The sequence below is a fragment of the Rhopalosiphum maidis genome, chromosome 1 (genome assembly GCF_003676215.2).
Source record: "Rhopalosiphum maidis isolate BTI-1 chromosome 1, ASM367621v3, whole genome shotgun sequence".
Classification (NCBI taxonomy): Eukaryota; Metazoa; Arthropoda; class Insecta; order Hemiptera; family Aphididae; genus Rhopalosiphum; species Rhopalosiphum maidis.
Window position 1 is genome coordinate 70923020 of NC_040877.1, and position 18934 is coordinate 70941953.

The 18934-nt window shown below is 26.7% G+C and overlaps 1 protein-coding gene across 1 annotated transcript in view; it reads left to right on the forward strand.

Moving 5' to 3' along the window:
- Positions 1–2619: 2619 nt before the first annotated feature.
- Positions 2620–18934, forward strand: part of LOC113561254 (zinc transporter ZIP8-like) — a 33934-nt gene continuing 17619 nt past the window's right edge. The window contains exons 1-7 of the mRNA XM_026967568.1: positions 2620–3199; positions 14867–15002; positions 15066–15238; positions 16383–16508; positions 16598–16717; positions 16831–16996; positions 17304–17488. Coding sequence (XP_026823369.1) covers positions 3023–3199; positions 14867–15002; positions 15066–15238; positions 16383–16508; positions 16598–16717; positions 16831–16996; positions 17304–17488 — 1083 coding nt within the window. The 5' untranslated portion in view covers positions 2620–3022. The remainder of the gene's footprint in view (positions 3200–14866; positions 15003–15065; positions 15239–16382; positions 16509–16597; positions 16718–16830; positions 16997–17303; positions 17489–18934) is intronic.

The window sequence follows — 18934 nt, forward strand, 5'->3', positions numbered from 1 at the left end:
TTATGTGTATATTAGTAATTGTTGTAATTGTTGAGCTATACTAGTTAAGTGCTAGTAGCTAATAAAAAAAAAGTAAAAAATGCATCTACTGATAGAATATAATAATATTTTAATTTAATTTAATTAAAATATTAATAATTATTAAGTTTAAATAAAAAAATAGATTTTTAATGAAAACAGATTTCAAATTATTATAAAAGTTAAAATTATACGATCACTTTTCAAGCCATTGTAATATAAGATCATTGTGAACTCACAAGTCACAACTTAATTTGAGGATTAATGTAATTGCATATACATATTAGGTACAGTTTTTGATTACTGGTGTATTTTGAGTTATGATGATATAGTTTTTAAAAAATATTGAAGAATTAACTTAATTAATAACTGAAAAATCGCGACAGTGTTCGAAATATTCAACCGTTAAAAACCCGTGTACTAGGTAGGCAATAAGAAATAAGAATAGTATCCAAGATTTTAACATTATAGAAAACTAGTGGCATCACTTCACTTTTAGGGGATATAATATATAAATTAAGTATGTGCATTTACACCGCGTAAATTAATAATTATATGTATTATTTTTAGTTTTCATAATTGTATTGCGTGAAAGTACATTCATTAATTCGCAAGTACTTATTAATGTGTCTGGAAAAATATCAATACTACTTTCCTCTTAGAAAAATGTATTATAACGGTCATGATACTACACTCAATGAGATATTATATAATGCATAATATATGATTATATAATATCGAACATAAAATGCGAGGAATACTAAATTTTTTTTTTTAACGTTTTCATCGCGATTATAATATTATCATGGATAATTAAATAATTTATCAATTAAATTCACATAGATTATATTATTATTATTATTATGGTCATTTAGCAATAGATATGATTATTACACTATCGTCGTCCGACAACGGAGCGAAGTGCGTGTATAATAATAATATATTCTTATCGACTATTGTGTGTGTGCGCGCCGTATAAAACACGTCGGATCATCGTTACTGCAGCGGCTCGTTATAGTATATATAATATGCAACCGAATAAATGGGTACCTATTATAATATTATATACATATAACATAATATGACGAGCGGCGCCGCGCCCCGGGAATGTGTATTATCAGATTTTGTACTCTAGTCTCTGCAGACATAGAGCTATATTTTACCTATATATACAATACGTGTAAGCATCTCGCAAGTTGAAAAAAAAACCGGATATTTCAAAAAAGATAAAAACGCTAGGCCTACTTGTATAACATAGGTAATATTATACTGCAGGTTGTATCTATATACGCGCAGTGTTGAGTAACTATCACTGCGGGCGGTGATGTGGTTGGCCGGATTTCGACTTCGAACATCTATTTTAATGTTATGATTTATTTTCGTTTAAACTCGTGAATATTTGGACAACGACTTGGGGCTGATACGATTAAAAAAAAATCGCCTTCAAAAAACGTTTAATAGTATAAAACAATATTATAATGTACTCACATACGAGTCATCAATACGCGTCGTTAATATAAATTTTAAAATAATACTATTTTAGGAAGTCGGTAGGTCGTATACACTATGTATACTACACAATATATACTATTTATTATATTAGAAAATTATAATTGATGAAATGGTTTCCTTCTCCTTCTTAGTATGCAGCGACCATTATATGTATACAGTATATATTCGCTTAGCATTTCAGCAGCTATCACTTTTCACGTTGATATGTTTATCGCATATTCACACAGCAGTACACCGATATATCTACATAGACATTTAGTCGTCATATAGTCTGAAACCGAATTTGATTCATCGCCATGTCCACCCAAAACTTTTTGACATATTTCCAATTTTTTGACCAGGGTTAACACTGTTAGAATCGAGTCAGACATTATGGTAGACATAAAGACGGAGTATAATCATTGTTTTCAATTCTCTTTATCCGTTGTTATGTGTTGTTTCCAGCATTTCCGTTAATGTTTAACATATGCCCAATAAAATTTATGTTCAGCAGAACTAATAAATTGTGTGTGCTGTTGTTAGCTTTATTATATTAGATTGATTTGACGTATTATTAATCTTAAAGATAAGAAGATATTATCTGTGTTGAATTTTTGGATTTTGAATTTAATCGAGTTATAACGTACGTAAAAATTAAAGTATTATCATAATAATATCATAAAAATAAAAATTCAAAAATACAAAAATTTCGAAATTAATATTGTTAGCTTTAACTATGATTAATATCGCAAGAAAATTCACTTTAATACTGAAGCTAATAACATACAATTTCTGTTTTACGCAAATTTGATATTATGTTGTATTTACGTTTGTAACACATATACTATATATCACGGATAAAACACACGTATCTTCAACGGGCGTCGTTACCTATTCGTATTATAACGATAATTTTATTATTATTATGTCACGCGTTAAAATATTGATACTGTACATTATATACTTTAATATGTGGGCTTGATTCAACATAATATTGTTATCAGGACTTTGAAACACCGATGGCTCGTTGCCTCCTCTTGCCTGTACACCACTGCCATCGTCGTAACTACTTACAGACATAATAATATTACACGCATGCATCAACGCATGTACTCAGTTGGTTATGGCCAGTCACCAGGGAAACAGACGGCACACATAACGGTCCGATTTGAACAATAAAATTATCTTAATAATAACATTAATTCATAACCGTCGTATTGAGTATTACTAGCGCATTTCTCATCAAATCGGTTTTTTACGAAAACTGTATACATTTATTTTATATATTTATATGTATTTACATAGCCGTTGTATCTAATTACATATGTAAACGTCGTTTGTTATTATTCTTCATAGTATTATTTAACTATTTTGGCGTTTTGCATTTCACTGACCGTTCCGTACGTCTGTAACAAATTTAAATTTTATACGTTTTCCAAAAGAATAAAACCGTCTTACATCGCCTCTCCAATAACATAATACATATTATAATTGCACTTAAAAATATTAGAAAATGATGTCACCTTCTACTGCGTTGGTGATTTTTGGATTTTCTTTGATTTGGTCTACATGCTTAGCTGACCCCATCGCGATGGATAACTGTTGGCGGAAAGTGTGGTCTCTGACGCCCTCATGTAACGGAATGGACAGTTCTTCAGACAGTCCAAGGCTGTGCGTTTTTCAGTCAAAAGTGAGTCTATTTATATTTAATTTATTATATTTTAAATTTATTAAAAATCGCCATTAGGTGGTTCTGTGAATAACCTTAGGTAGGTAGTACCTACTAAAAAAATCATCTAACAAGTCCCTAAGAAAAATACTGGCTAATTCTTAATGGAAATTGTTAGTTAGCTTCTGCGTATATAATTGGCAACTGCACAAGACGTATCATGATAGTGCATGTTCAAATGCTTAATCTATTTTACTAAATGTATTTTTTAAATTTTTATTTATTAGAAAATGTTTTTTAACCTATTGATTTCACGTGTATATTGCAATCGTTTGAATTATAAAATAATAACATGTATATATTTTAAAGCTTTAATTAATATATCAAATGAGTAATGTTGTACTGTTTTTAATATTTATAATATATTATAATGCTAACAAAATAATATACAACTATAAGTAATTATTGACCTTTTAAAGCTTATAATAATTATATTATATCATATATGTTCTAATAATAGCAAACTTACATTATTTTAGTTTTATTTTGTTTATATACTCTATAATTTTTTTGTTTTTCTAAACCTGTAACGATGTATATACTAGAATTCCACAATTAAAACTAATTTTTTTTCAAATAGATAGAAGCTATTATATTAGGTACAGGTATATGGTATAATATATTGTATACTTGTATACAGCTGATAGATAAGAATTAATGTCTCAATTATTATAATTTTAATTATGTGGGTATATAACATTAGGATTATTAGGTATTAATTATTTATTATAATCGAACCATTATAGAAATTGTCATTGTATATTATCGTAATAGAGTTCGATTAAGTTTATAAACGTAATAAGTAACTAAGTAAATAATATTGTAATGTAATACTTCTGAAGTATTTCAGCAGGGTAAATATTTATATTTGCTACAATGATTTTTCAATAATATGTTCTTTGTAATTCATTGAAATATCTTAGATTTATAGGATACCTAAGTACAACCTACCTGTCCAGATTCTGGAGTAGATATTGAATGTTTTAGTTAAACGGCAAAGTACGTCCTAACTGACTGCTGAAAATTTAACCAAAACAACCTTAGTACCCAGAAACTTGGTATAAGTTTATATCTCAGGCTGAGTATCATAATGTTTCACGAGTTTTTAGGCATGGGAGATTCCTTAGATATTATAATTAATAAATAAATGATCTGGAAAAATATTAAGTATTATATATGATAATCAACACGCAATTGGCAAGTATACTTAAGTAAAATATGAAGAATAATAATCGAAAGTTTGACGTGCATCACACATGAGTATATAATGCACAAGACAGTCAAATCGTTAAGGTTAAGATAGATTAAAAAATACATATTATTTATTTCCGATAAATACGATTTCAGAAATTCTGTTAATTCTGTTACGTGGTAGGGATCACGTTTAAAACTCTGTTATAAAATAATATGTGCGAATTTCATTCACGTGCATTTATTTTATGTATAATATTATGATAAAACAGTTTATGTCACTGCGTGAAATGTAAATGGTAATATCGTATTTTAATACATTTAATATTATATTGTGTATATTACACCTATAAGTATGATAACATAAGGTTATATTATAATATTTACGTACTTATACATTAAACATGTACGGGTATTGTATAGCACGTGCAAATATATCAGATTATATACGATTGGTTGAGGTTTGTTCTTTCACTACTTTTCGATAGAATAAAAAAAGAGTCGATTTAGAAAATATAATGATGCGTTATATCGAAAATAAATATTATAACCCAATGTTTGGGTGCAGTTAGGTGTTGAATTGTAAAAGTGACAAAATCTGTAAAATTGTTTACTGAAAAATCAAATGTAGTTTTGGAATTATTTATTTTATTATTTCTCATAAATGCATTCCAAACGTATACTTTAAAATGTAGGTATACCTACTAATTTTATTATTTTTTAAATTAACTCGTTGTAAGCTGTTTTCATTAAAATTATCATGTCAAGTGTTTAACTTTAATATTATGATGAATTTATTGTTTGTATAAGATTGCTGGTTATCGGATGTCTGTGGGCCCACGTCCATTAGTAAATACACGATGTTTGAATTGGAAGTTATTCATACTTAGGTATTGTATGAATTAAAATAATTGTTGCTGTCAATGAACATACAATTTATAAAATGGTCCAAATTACATATAGGTTGTGTGAGTTGAAATATTATACGATTATTGTAATTACAATTTGAATAAAAACTCTTTAGGTACCAGACGCAATAATTGTTGATTTTACGAGGTTGGCGACTATAAAATAATAGTGAACTTGAAGCTGCAATTTAATGTAACAGTATAATAATAATAGCTGTCATTAAAGGATATATAAAGAATGACGATTATATTATTTTTCTTTATCGAGCCGAATTCGTATGTGTTATACGAGTAGACTAGAGTACTATATTAAGTTCTTAGATATAATTAGATTTTGGGTACATGTATATATTTGTCATTTATATTTAAATAGATCTGTGACATAATATACTAATATGTATCTCTCTTTGTATATATTATATATTTAGCGATATTTTTGTTCACGTCACCGCCGGTAACGCCATTTGAATGTGTACCTAAGTTGTTTAATAACGTTGTTATTAAACCAATTGTAAAAAATATATTTGATGAAAGATTTGTTGTTTTAAGATTTAAACTTTAATTTAAAATTCCATAAGTTATTTTTTTAAATAATATTAACGCTTCATATTAGTAATATACCTATACATATTTTTGGTGGAGTGGCAGTGGTGGTAAAGTTATTGATTAAGACTATAAAAAAATACATACTACATGCTTTTTATAAAATAATTTATAATATTATTTAGTCATATAAAACGCGTATTAATGTTAATTATAATTTAATATTTACGAGCATATTGTTTTTTGATCTATTATTTTTGCCCTTTTTAAAACAAAAACTCATTTTATAAAATGCACGACTTCTTCATATCTATCAATGCCAATACAAATTGTATTATACTGTACAACTTAAAAGCTCATATAACTATTAATTGAATAGATACATCGTCACGACGATACATTGATAAATTCTAATCCATTTAACTCGTACAGTTATACCCAGGTGCATTAGTTTTTGTTATTTTGGAATTTAAATTGAATTCATGTCGTTTGAAGAACTAGTAAATTGCAAAAGAATACAATTTTAAACTTATTTTATCATAGTGATTTCTTTGGTTGATTTTTAATGTCTATAGATAATTATTATTATTGTTTCATTTTGTGTAATATTTTAAATATGTACAAAAGCCAAATACGTTTTAGATATATTTATTAGGCAGTTATAATAATTTAATAAGTATTTAACATTATATGGTCGGAATGCTTATTGCTTTTATTGCGGGTACTATTTGACATTTGTTTAATACTTGCGATTTATACATAGACACATCTGAATTTTTATAATTGTATTTTGCTTCTCAAAATAAAATAAAATAAATGTGAATTCAATTAAAGAAAAACAGTATGAAAAAATGAGATTTTTTTTATAAAATGTAGTTCCAATTGCATGTGTGTAAGTATTTCAAATATTTTATAAATTTTAAAATTTTGCATACCAATATACACATGTAATAGAATTATACGCACATATTTAATGGAATTGAATTCAAATTATGATTAAATATATCAGCAAGCAAAACAAAAGGTAAAAATAAAAATATTGTTACACGGGAAACATTTTTAAATAATTGGTTTAACCTCTGATTAGGTCTGTATGCTTAATTTTTATCTTATACTTCATAGCTGTTGTAGTCGGTAAGTTAGAAATTGTATAACTAGGTATTTATTAATTGATATTATTTGACCAAAATGTACTTCTTCAGCATTTCCAATACGTTATTGCTGATAAAAATATCTAAGTATTTATCTACGATACAACGCAGATTGCATATATCTATAGTTAAGTTGTGGGTTAGGTTAGATTCACCCTTTTAGTTCATCCAACCCTAATTTTCTTTTAAAACAATTTTTCTGATTGAATTATTGTATTATTTTGTGTCTACAAAAATTTTGAGGAGGCAATAATTTATTTTTATAAATACGTTAAGAAGACGTCACATCCGTTGCATCGTCTCCGTCTTATAAAGTAAAAAATAGCTAATTTAGGTAGAGGCAATTTTGTGTTGTTAATTTTAATTGAATTGATCTATTACAAAATTTAAAGGTAAATTTATAAGCCAATTTTAACTCGTAAATTAAATATTTTTCAAATTATAAACAAAATCATATGCAAGAGGAAATGGTTAATCATTTTACTCAAATAAGCCATAAGCTATGTCCCTATTAAACACTATATTATGAAGATTATTGTAAAGATACAATATGATAATAATAGCTACTTATTAATTATTGTATTGTACGTCAATACCTGTATCTATATGATTAACATTTCAATGCGAAGGAAAGTAATGATATGTACCTACATTCTTATATTAAGTATCTTTTATAATTGAATTTGATTCATCTATTTGTAGCTGCCTTTATATATTTGATGATTAATAATTTTAATTTACAATGATACAGCTTTATTTTCAAATTAGGATGCACAATCATTTTATTAAAAATATTTAATGATTCAGGTTACCTATAATAGATTATATTTGCTTATTATTTGATATTATTTTCGAGAACGTTATATTATTACAAATATAACAAATTAGTAATTTTAAATTAATTTATAAACTTATGCAAAAATTATTAATTTAGGCTATTTTTATTATTCTATAAGTTTTAATTAAATTAATAAGATTATAATTCTATAATTATAATTCTTCTAAAATTAAAGATTAAATTTATGAAGATTCTGTAGTATAGTGCTAGTATCGATGTATTTCTATATTTAACATACACACCACGAAATTACATTACATTATGTTTCGTGTTTCCCATAAGTACGGTTCACTGTTTAATATTATATTCACTATTATTTTATTTAAAAACAGGCGCATTATTATTCGTGAAGTTTACGTGCTGTTTTGATAAACTAACTAAAAATCAAAAATTGTATATATTTTATGGTATTCTTCGTTGCGATTATTACTGGGTATACTATTAGTAGGTATAACGATGTATAGTAGTAGTATAAAATGGAAGCGTCAACAGTAGGTTGTATCAATAATATTTTAAAATGAACCACATATATTTTACATATTAATTATTTAGTGAATTTATTAATAATAATTACAGGCTTTTTTTTATTACGATTAGAAACTAGATTCCTAATATAATTTCACACCTAATGTTTTGCTTCGATTCAAAATGTTATTCACACGCAGTAAAACGGGTTAAACGATTATCATGCAACTTATGTAATAGTGATACAATCCTGTAGTGTTTCTAAGAAATCCCCTAAAACCCCGCACTCCACATTTTCTTCGTTGAATATTATTATGTACCTGCTTACCATGATTTCTGTGGCGTTTTGACATTGCTGTTGTCGGTCAACGACGAGTTCAAGGTTTTAGTGTTGACCATCAGCCCATCCAGTGACTGCCCCCCAATGCCTACTATACCTAGGTCATCGCACATGCATATAAATGTCTAATGCCGTCGAATATGGTAAGCTTCGAAATACAGAAAAGAATTTTGACTAGAGAATCGGCCAATGGCAGAAGCCTATTGTGAGTTGCTTAATGTTTGTCCAAATGTACCTAAAATAATATCAAATATATAAATAAATACTTATACAAATGTACGTAAAATGGTTTATAACACTAAAAATTTAAATTTAATGTAGAATTTATATTGGTTTTTATACAATTATTCTTGAATTATAATATTAAAAAAGAACAATAAATTACAATAAGACTGCAGGTGTTAATTTCAATAGGAAATGGAAGTATAACTTTGTGTGACTAAATATAATAGTTTGTTATTTTTATAATTCTCACTTGTTCAATATATTGAACTGAAAATTACAAAAGTATGTTGAACATTTTACATGATGGAACATAATATTTTACGAGTTTTATTAATATTTTATTGTTTTAAATATTATTTAGTTTATTTAAATAGTTACTTAATTGCTATATAAAATACATTGTTATATATATTTGAAAGAACTAAAGAAAATGTAGGTATGTTAAAAACAATTTTCATTTTCATTAGAAGTACTGATTATAACATAATTTATTACTTTTCATATGTGGTCTTACATATAAATTGTAATAATTACTTATATTTACAGTTCGATGAGTTTATAATTAGGTAGGTAAATAAAAGTGTTTCGAGATAATTTCATAAAATGTCTTCATGTTAGATTTTGTAATACTACAGGTGTGAAGCTTGGATGCGTATTATTGTTTGTATTATTATTTGTATGATGGCTAATATATTCGATAACCGGTGATAAATTTCAGGTTTATCTTAAGTAAATTTGATTTTTTTTTTTTAATTTAACATAGGCGAGGTTTTTGTATTGTAGTTCTTCGTTCTGTAAGGCATAATGCAGTTTTATGTTAAATATTTTCAAGTAGGCGTTTATTTTTTTTAACGCTATTTCTGACTACCAAAAGAATTCCAGTTTGTCAATATGAAGTTTTATTTCCGAGAATTACATCGGGCCTGTTTCTAGTATAGGCATAGCAAGAGAAAGTAGGTAGTATTCCAACGGGTTTTTTGGATTTTGCTATTATAATATCTATCTTCATTATGTATAGCAGTAGTGAACCGTTGTGTAGTACTACCAATAGACGTTTTGAGGATTAGTATACTAATCGTACATCGATAATGACTATTGAGCAGAACATCGTTTTTCTATTTTTAAAATTTTTTTTTCACATTCGATAAATCGCATGTTATAACACTATTGTAAAGTCCATTGAAAATATTCGCCTATAAAAAAGGCAAATTATAGTAAGGTTAACATTATATCTTCTGCATACTGTAATTATTATTCCGTTACTAAATAAAGTTGGTTGTGGTAAACATTGAGTATATCTATTAGTTATATATTGATTTTATACCATAACTCAGTTGGTGGCATATCTTCGAATAGATTATGAATAGTTGCCGAACCAAAGGATTCACATGAATAGATTCGGCTTTGTTTGATCGTTAATCATAATTTATAATTTCGTTTTCTTTGCAAACTTGTTCCATTTTTGGTATCGACAATTTATTGGGATTTTCACTAGACATTTTTCAAATCAAATATTATTACATTAGAAATATAAGTTTAATATACTTAAATAATTGATACATTCAAGAAGACACTGTGGTTCATGTAAATATAGTGTATAGTATATGCTTATCAACCTATGTAATATGTATTGCATTGTTTATAGGCTAACCTAACCTCTATGTCTATCCTAGTAACATTTTTAATGACGAAAGTTGGCTTATAATAACTACAGTGGTTAAATGTTAAACAGTTTATACGTGGTTTTCGAACTATATAAGTTCAATTTAGGTGTTGTGGTTCAGATTTTAATGAAAAAAAGTTGTAAATATTGTTTTATTAGAAGTCGGGTAGGTATTCAAGTGTTTCCAAACTGACCTTTGCTGTAAATATTTAAACGTAACGACGGACAATAAACGGTTCGGACAAAGTATATAAACTCCATTGTTTAGTTCAGAGATTGGATGTTCACACGGTTTCTGGACAATGCTTTAGAACATTATGTTCATGGTGCTTATTTAGTGTTACCGAATGGCACAGATAATTTGCAGTTTAATCGACGGATTCAATGATTAATTGATGATTAAGTTTTTTCTTAATATTTTATATGTATTTGATACGTTGATGTTTTATGGTATTTTAACTGTGGTAACAATTAATACTGTTAATGCAACTCATTTTCGCATTGACTTAAAGCAGATTTTTGGTACGTATATAATATAGGTACCTATATTACTTATTAAATACTTTAGCCAGAACCTCTGTCAAACCAGGTTAATAACCTGCTTGGATAAAGCACTTTTCAATATCCGAACTAGACGATCGCGATAATGAGCTCAAAATAGTTCAAAGAGTAGTGCAAGTGTCGATTTTAGAATTGTTTACAATAAGCCAGACCACCAAATTGAAGAGCACATGAAAGCTTAAGATTAACTTTGTAATAAACTTTACCAACGTTCAATACCTTTAATCTCATCACAGCTTAATTAAATATAAACTTAAAATTATAATACATTTAAGAAAATATGTCCGATATTTTTCTTACATGTATCATATTGATTGGAAGAATTATCAATGTAATTATTATTTTCAATAATAAACATACACTTTTAAATAAAATAAAAATTTATATGGACTTTCGCGGAAACGTGCTTATTTCCGTGTATATTCACATGCACACTTTTGTAATCTTAACATTATACATTTATATATATTATGTAAGTATTAGTTTATTTGCTTCATCGGCTTGATCTATACTATAATTAATAAATACCTATTTTGCCTGAATCAAATTCCATTTATATTACCTATATTATGTTGTTAAATGATAATATAATATAGGAATATAGATGAAATACAAAAAAAAAATATATATTCTATAACTAACTGATATTAGAATTATCAACGATAAAATAGATCAATAAAAAACTTGATAACATATTATAAATATACTTTATAAATCACTAAAAAGTACGAATCTCTTGTACATAGTTAAGTCTATTGCTTTATACTCGTAAGGTCAGTACCACACTGTCCACACTGTAGTGATATCATTGTCATGGGTGTTGATAAATATTATGTGAGTGGAGTGTACAGTATTTTATCGTGAACCACGTCGCGTGGGCTTGGTACATTATATAAATAATAATTATATTATAAATATTTGGTACTTATATATTTATTATTAGTTTTTTCTACCTATATGTAAAACTGTACTAGAACACTAAGAACAATATGATAGAATTTATTTGTTAAGAGTAATTATTAATATTATTACTAAGTATTATAACTACCTATAAATACTTATATTATTACCACGGTATAAATGTATAATAACTTCGTAGGTATGATATTTATAACACATCGATTGGATTGTGCTCTTCCCCTCCCATTAGTTGCATTGATGTTTTAAAGTATTAATCACAAGAGTCACTTTAATAAACTGAGGTATCAACACCAACACCTAGAATTAGTTTTCGAATATCTTGATTTATAATGAACTATTGCAGTTTTGAAATATATGATCAAAAATAATAAAATACCATCAATGATTCCCAAAATTACGGTTTATACATAAAATAAATGTCAAATATTTAATTAATAATTCAAATTTATAAAAACTTAGAATAATTTGAAGTATCATTATTATTCATGTCTTATAACATTTAAAACAGTGTTCAAACAACTGAATTTTATCCATTTCACGAATTGTACGGTATTTTACGAGTGGGGTGTAGAATTTACATTATTAAGTGTTATATTAACTTGAATTTAATGATATTGTCAGAATTGCGTATTATATTAACACTTAATATTGCTGTTTGTGTATAGGAACATATTTGCTTTAAATTTGAATATAAAGTGTTTTCACTTACTATATTTTATACCAATCTTACAACAACAATTTGTATAGTAATTAAATATGTTATACAAACTATTGATGAAATATAAATGTTTATATGGATATATAGTCAATAGTAACAGACCATAGTGTGGTGTATATAAGTAGGTAATGAAATGTATCGCAAATATAATATCTTGATTTTGTAGTTTTACATATTATATAGATATAGATGATTTTATGATTTTCTATAATTAATTAACGATAACCATCTTAAAATGTTGATACTTGACAATAAGGCAATGGTATCAACTGAACTCTGTGTTGAATATTTTTTTCAAGACGATTTATTGTTGCTTTTAAATGTTATATCATATTATCACTGACATCACTATTTCCACGTCACAATAAGTGAAGTGAAACGAGAGCCTAACTTACGGTTGTTTACGTTCATCGAATTTCTCGAATATTCAAAATTATAAAAGTGTAACTAGTACGTAATTGTATTTAAAAAAGTTAATCTTATATTTTTTTCTTAGAAATAAGAAAGCAAACTTGTACTGCGTATTTAGTTTTTATATTATTTTTAACAATTGTTTTAAATGTATAACTTAATTACAATATATCTAACAATATAGAAAAAACGTATTATATTGAAAAATAATATTCTCATCTTTAACTTTAATAATAGGTTAACTCAATAAATGCATCGTTCTAGAAAATTTAATTCATGACTTATGTTATGTTACGTGTACGGTATGATAAACGGAGACAATAATTCGACCTAACATAATCCTATAGTAAGTATTTGCCTATAACATACAATAATTTTCGGTTTTTTATTTATAGCTCAAAATATTTATTATAATGAAGGTTTTTACTCCAAAAAGCTTACGTGACTGTTTATCGATGGAGATGTTAACTTGTCGTTAGTTTTGAAGGGTTGATTTTTGATTTTGTCATTAGTTTTTTTAATTTTAATTATAAGGAACGAATACGACCTAACAATTACGCATACGGATGATGGTTGAGTTTTGGTACGTACGCGTTTTTAATAATACAAATAAAACATCGAATTAAGATAATATTTTGTTGCGTCCATATTATACAGTCCGATTATTACTATTAAGTGCATAATGCATAATAATAATAACTGATTTACCGTGAAATCTTATTTTATATATTTAGTTGTAAATCATCGTCCAATACTTATTACGACGTTTTATAAACAAATGGTTTTTATTTTTTATTTATCAGTAATTAGTTTGATAAGCTCAAGTGCTGAACGTGATTGAAAAATACCAACGTTTAAGTATATTTTTTTAAAGATAAGAACAAATCAATCTCGAATATGAACATACTTGACTGTATGAGTGATATTTCCGTATACCAATACTTCTTTGGTAATAATATTGTCTAATGTAATTATTTGATGTTTACACAATAAATTAATAAATATGATTTAACGAATAGGTGCAAATGTAATCATGTTTTACATACAATATTAAAACTAAAAACTTTGCACGCTTAATCTACTTCACCTGTATTGCATAATATAGCATAATACAATTAACTAGCATTTCTGAGTGGCGATCCTCTGATTGAATTTGAACAATATAATATCCAGTTTATAGACCAGGGTCACCACTTACCTACTAATTTCTATGAAATTTACTAAACTGACCACAGCTCCAAACAGTTTTAATGATTTTTACATATGTTAATAAATATATTTTTTTTTAATTACTATTTACATTTATTGATTTATTTATGCATTTACCAAATTATAATAATTGGTATCATAAATCATAATAGACATATACACTTATAATTTTTATTTATTTATTTTATAAAAATTTTAAAAACTATTCCGTGGATAAAGGTCAGTAAAAAAATTGTTCACGGTCTGCCAGTTGGTGACCCCTGTTATAGACCAACAAAATATCTCGAAGAGTTGAATGTGTAATATAATATTATTTAAAATGTCTACTTATGGATTGGTTTGTGATTACTTAATTTATTAAATGTTTTATTATGTTCTAACTAATTTATGCATATTTCAATATGAAAATTGATTTATTGAAAAATCATGAAGATGAAATAATTTTATATTGTATACATTGTACTATATGTTATCATATTTTCAGTGTGATAATGCATCGAGACCAAACGCATGCACAATTGAATTTATTAGTTACGAAGAAAATTATCCGATCAAAGCAATGGAGATTCCAGAAAGCCAAGTGCCGATATCACAACCTAGAAGGTCCACGAATGCTGAAGGTTAGTAAAATCGTAAGTTTTTAAAGTATAATTTTGTAAGACGGTCATGTAATTGTTTTATAGCTTGGATTGGAGGTTTAGTGGCAGTTGGCATTATAAGTTTATCGGGGCTCGTTGGTGCAATATTTTGGCCACTACTCAATGACCCGAATCGAAAGAAAACTGTCATGAGAATTCTTTTGGGTTTAGCCACAGGGTCATTATCAAGTTCAGCTGTATTCCAACTTCTACCAGAAGTAAGCGTTTTTTTATATCAATATAGAATAGTATTATATTAACGTAAATAAATTTAAATCGATAATATATACCTAACATAAACAATGTACATAAACAATTAATATTAATAAATTTTTACGTGGAAAATGCGCTATACACTGTGAGAATGCTGAATAATGTAAAAATATATTTTCACCGATGAATGCATTGATTTTACAACGATCTGTTTTTTTAAATTTGAATTTTTATATTTTTTGTGTTTAGAGATTTTTACTATAGAAAATGCTTTAATTTTTAGTTTTATGGATAGTTTCAGATTGAAAATGGGATCTAATTGGCAGTTTAAGTCAAAAGCAAAAAAAATCCCTTTATTTTTCTAAATCAGAAAAAAACTTTGGAAAAATGGGAGTGTTTATAAAAAACAGTTTTTGACAAAATGAATAATTATTGACTTAAAATAATCACCAAACATTAATACTAGTATCTTGTAATTGCTTTTAGCAAACAATAGTGTGATCATTAATGTTAACAGAATTTCTATTTATTCGCAGAAATACATCTTTAAAATATGTCAGGACACTTAAATATCCAAGTCACTCCAACTAAATTGAATTCGTCTCTTATATTCGAACATAATACATTTTTGAATAAAGTTGAAGTTTATAGCTAGTAATACAGAATTATATTTTAACGTATGGTTATTTAATGTTGATCACTGAAAATAATTATTAAAAGTATTAAGCAAATTTATTTTTCACTAACGCATTACGTTAATTTATTATTGTAACTAATAAGAACTGAAAGATGAGTAATACTTATATGAGTTATAAAAATTCATAGCAATTTAATATTATGATTTTTTCCACATCTATACCGATAACCCCGGGAAACCTACCTATCACCATGCATAGTTTTATTGCCAAAGTAGGTAACATCAAACTTATAATATTAAGTAGTATGTGTGATTATGGTAAAAAACATCAACGATTGAAATATATTTACATATATGTGTATAATACGTATATTATTATACGTTGCCATTTACTAGTTTACTACAAGTTAATTATATATTGTATATTAATAATTTTACACATTGATGTAATTTGAAAAAAAATTATCAAACTAGATTATGATATAATTATTTTGTGTAACAAAATTTTCCAGGCGTTCAAGATAGCAGAGTCGTTTCCCGACTTCAGACACACGGCTCTTATAATGTGGTTGAGCCTGTGGGGATTATACATGATCGAAACGTTAGCCGGCATCATTTTCTACAAAGAAGAAAAGAAGGTACAAGTATGGTTTATAATTTCATTTCATATACTTTTTTCTCTTTCCTTCTGATTTAGACGATTAATACGATATTATGAGGTTTATAGATCGGCATCGACGAACTATCGCCGTCACTTCAGCTCAACAATGGCAATGGGACAGAAATGAAACAAATATCGCACGGTCACGGTCACAGCCACAGTCACAAATTGACAAATAAATCTACGGTACGCGCATATGGATAAGTAGAAGACGCGACGTTCTTGTTCGCGGATTCGTGACGACTGTATAAAATAACATCATATTTTTGTATATATAATAAATACATCTGTCTGTTTAGGACGGCAAGAGCCCAATTTCGACGTTAGCTCTATTGGTGCTTTTCGGCGACAGTCTACACAACATAATCGATGGCATGTCGATCGGTGCTGCGTTCTCGGAAAATGTTACAACCGGCATATCTATATCGATTGCAATTGCGTGCGAGGAATTCCCGCATGAAATCGGTAAGCACACACTTTGTACAGATGATACAAAGTACAACATATAACCGCACACATTATTAAGTTTCATTTCACCCAATCACTCATCTGCATCATTGAGCGTTATAATAAATAATAATATCGTTTTCTCAGATCTGGGATATCCGACAACAAGTTAAAACGTTATTAAAAATAAATAATAATAATATTTTCCATGATATCTACCTTTTGACAAATTGTCAGGTGTGTTATAAACCCAAAATATGAAAATAATAATTTGTGCTGTTACAATTATTGCTTATTGTTATGATAAAAGTGTATTATTTTTTAGGAGATTTCGCTATATTAATTCAGTCTGGCATGTCGTTCCGCCGTGCTTTGTCATTTAATTTCCTGTCGGCTTGTACAGCGTTTATAGGTTTGGTGATTGGTATTTGTTTGGGAAACATGGAATATTCTGGGTTTGTATTCGCTTTCGCCGGTGGACTGTTTCTGTTCATTACCTTAACACATTTGGTAAGTCAATACATTATTGTGTAAATCATTACTCTAATAAAACTGAATTCGATACTTTTAACGTTTGAAACTTCACCCCAATAAAAGTAGCAGACTACAGTAATTATTATTATAATTATTCCAAACATTTTTGTATGGTAAGAAAAATATTGTTTTCGTGAGAAATTAATTTAAATTAATTATTTTAGGTTGTTTTATTATGTTTTTATTATTCAATTTCAATACTCTCTAGGGAAATAATTCTCAAAAACTCTACTTGTAAAAACAAAATAATATTGTGTTGACCCAATTTACATAAATAATATTTTCATATATGTCATCACAATGATTAATAAATAACTATCTACTAAAATATTATTTAATTGTAGTTTCAAACATAAAACGTTTTGAATACATCTGTACATTGTATAGGTAATATTGTGTACGTGTTGTATATATAATTGCCTACTAGAAATCTATAAGAGTAATAATAACAACTTGAGCTGACATAGGAACCTATTAGAAAAGACTTATAATATTTTTGTCTACATTTTTGAGTTCAATGTAACATTTCACATTATTATTAAACATATAGATATTAATTTATATTTTAAAAAGTGGTTAATTTTTTTTAAAATATTTATCTCTAAATAACGACTAATGCAAATAAACTCAATTTTTGATTATATTTTTAAACCTTCAGAAATATTAATTTTAAATTTTTAAAGTAAGGTGTGATTCAGTTTTTCACAAATTATCAATTTTTATAAGTTAGTATGTTAATGAAGAAAAATACTGTTTTTATGAATTCTTACTACATCTATTTATTATATTATGTTAATATGAAATTAGATTACGTGAAAAATACTTAAAAATGTATCGAAACATCTTTAAATATTATTAAAATTTTTTTCTTAAAGTATATTTCAATCCTTGATTGCATTAGATTCCTTAAAAATTTATAATCGTTATTATATTACATAATAACAGATTATTAGCATAATTAAATATTAAATAATTTAATTAATTCAATGAATACAAATTAAAATTGTATAATAATAAAAAAAAGTAAGTTGCTTTTGTTATGGTTGGGTTGAAAACGCCACTGACGATGTTATTATATTAAACTTATGGTATGTACGAAATTCAGCTACCCTAAATATTATTAAATTCCAGATGAGTTCGGAAGTAGCTTGCAGGCATGTTTGTATTATACCTACATATATATTTACTTTCTTCGATAGAACTGGTGTATCTTAACTGATATTATAATATACTCAATCAGAGTAAAATTAATAATGACACTAAGGTATTAAACCTTTATATTTTCATCATCTTATCGAATTAGATTAGAAAAACAAAGCATTAATTTATAACCTTCTTTATTCTCAAAATCAGATGAATTTCGAATAGATCACGTAAAAAAGACTTAGGTACTCGGTAGTATTTATTTTTATATGAAATTAA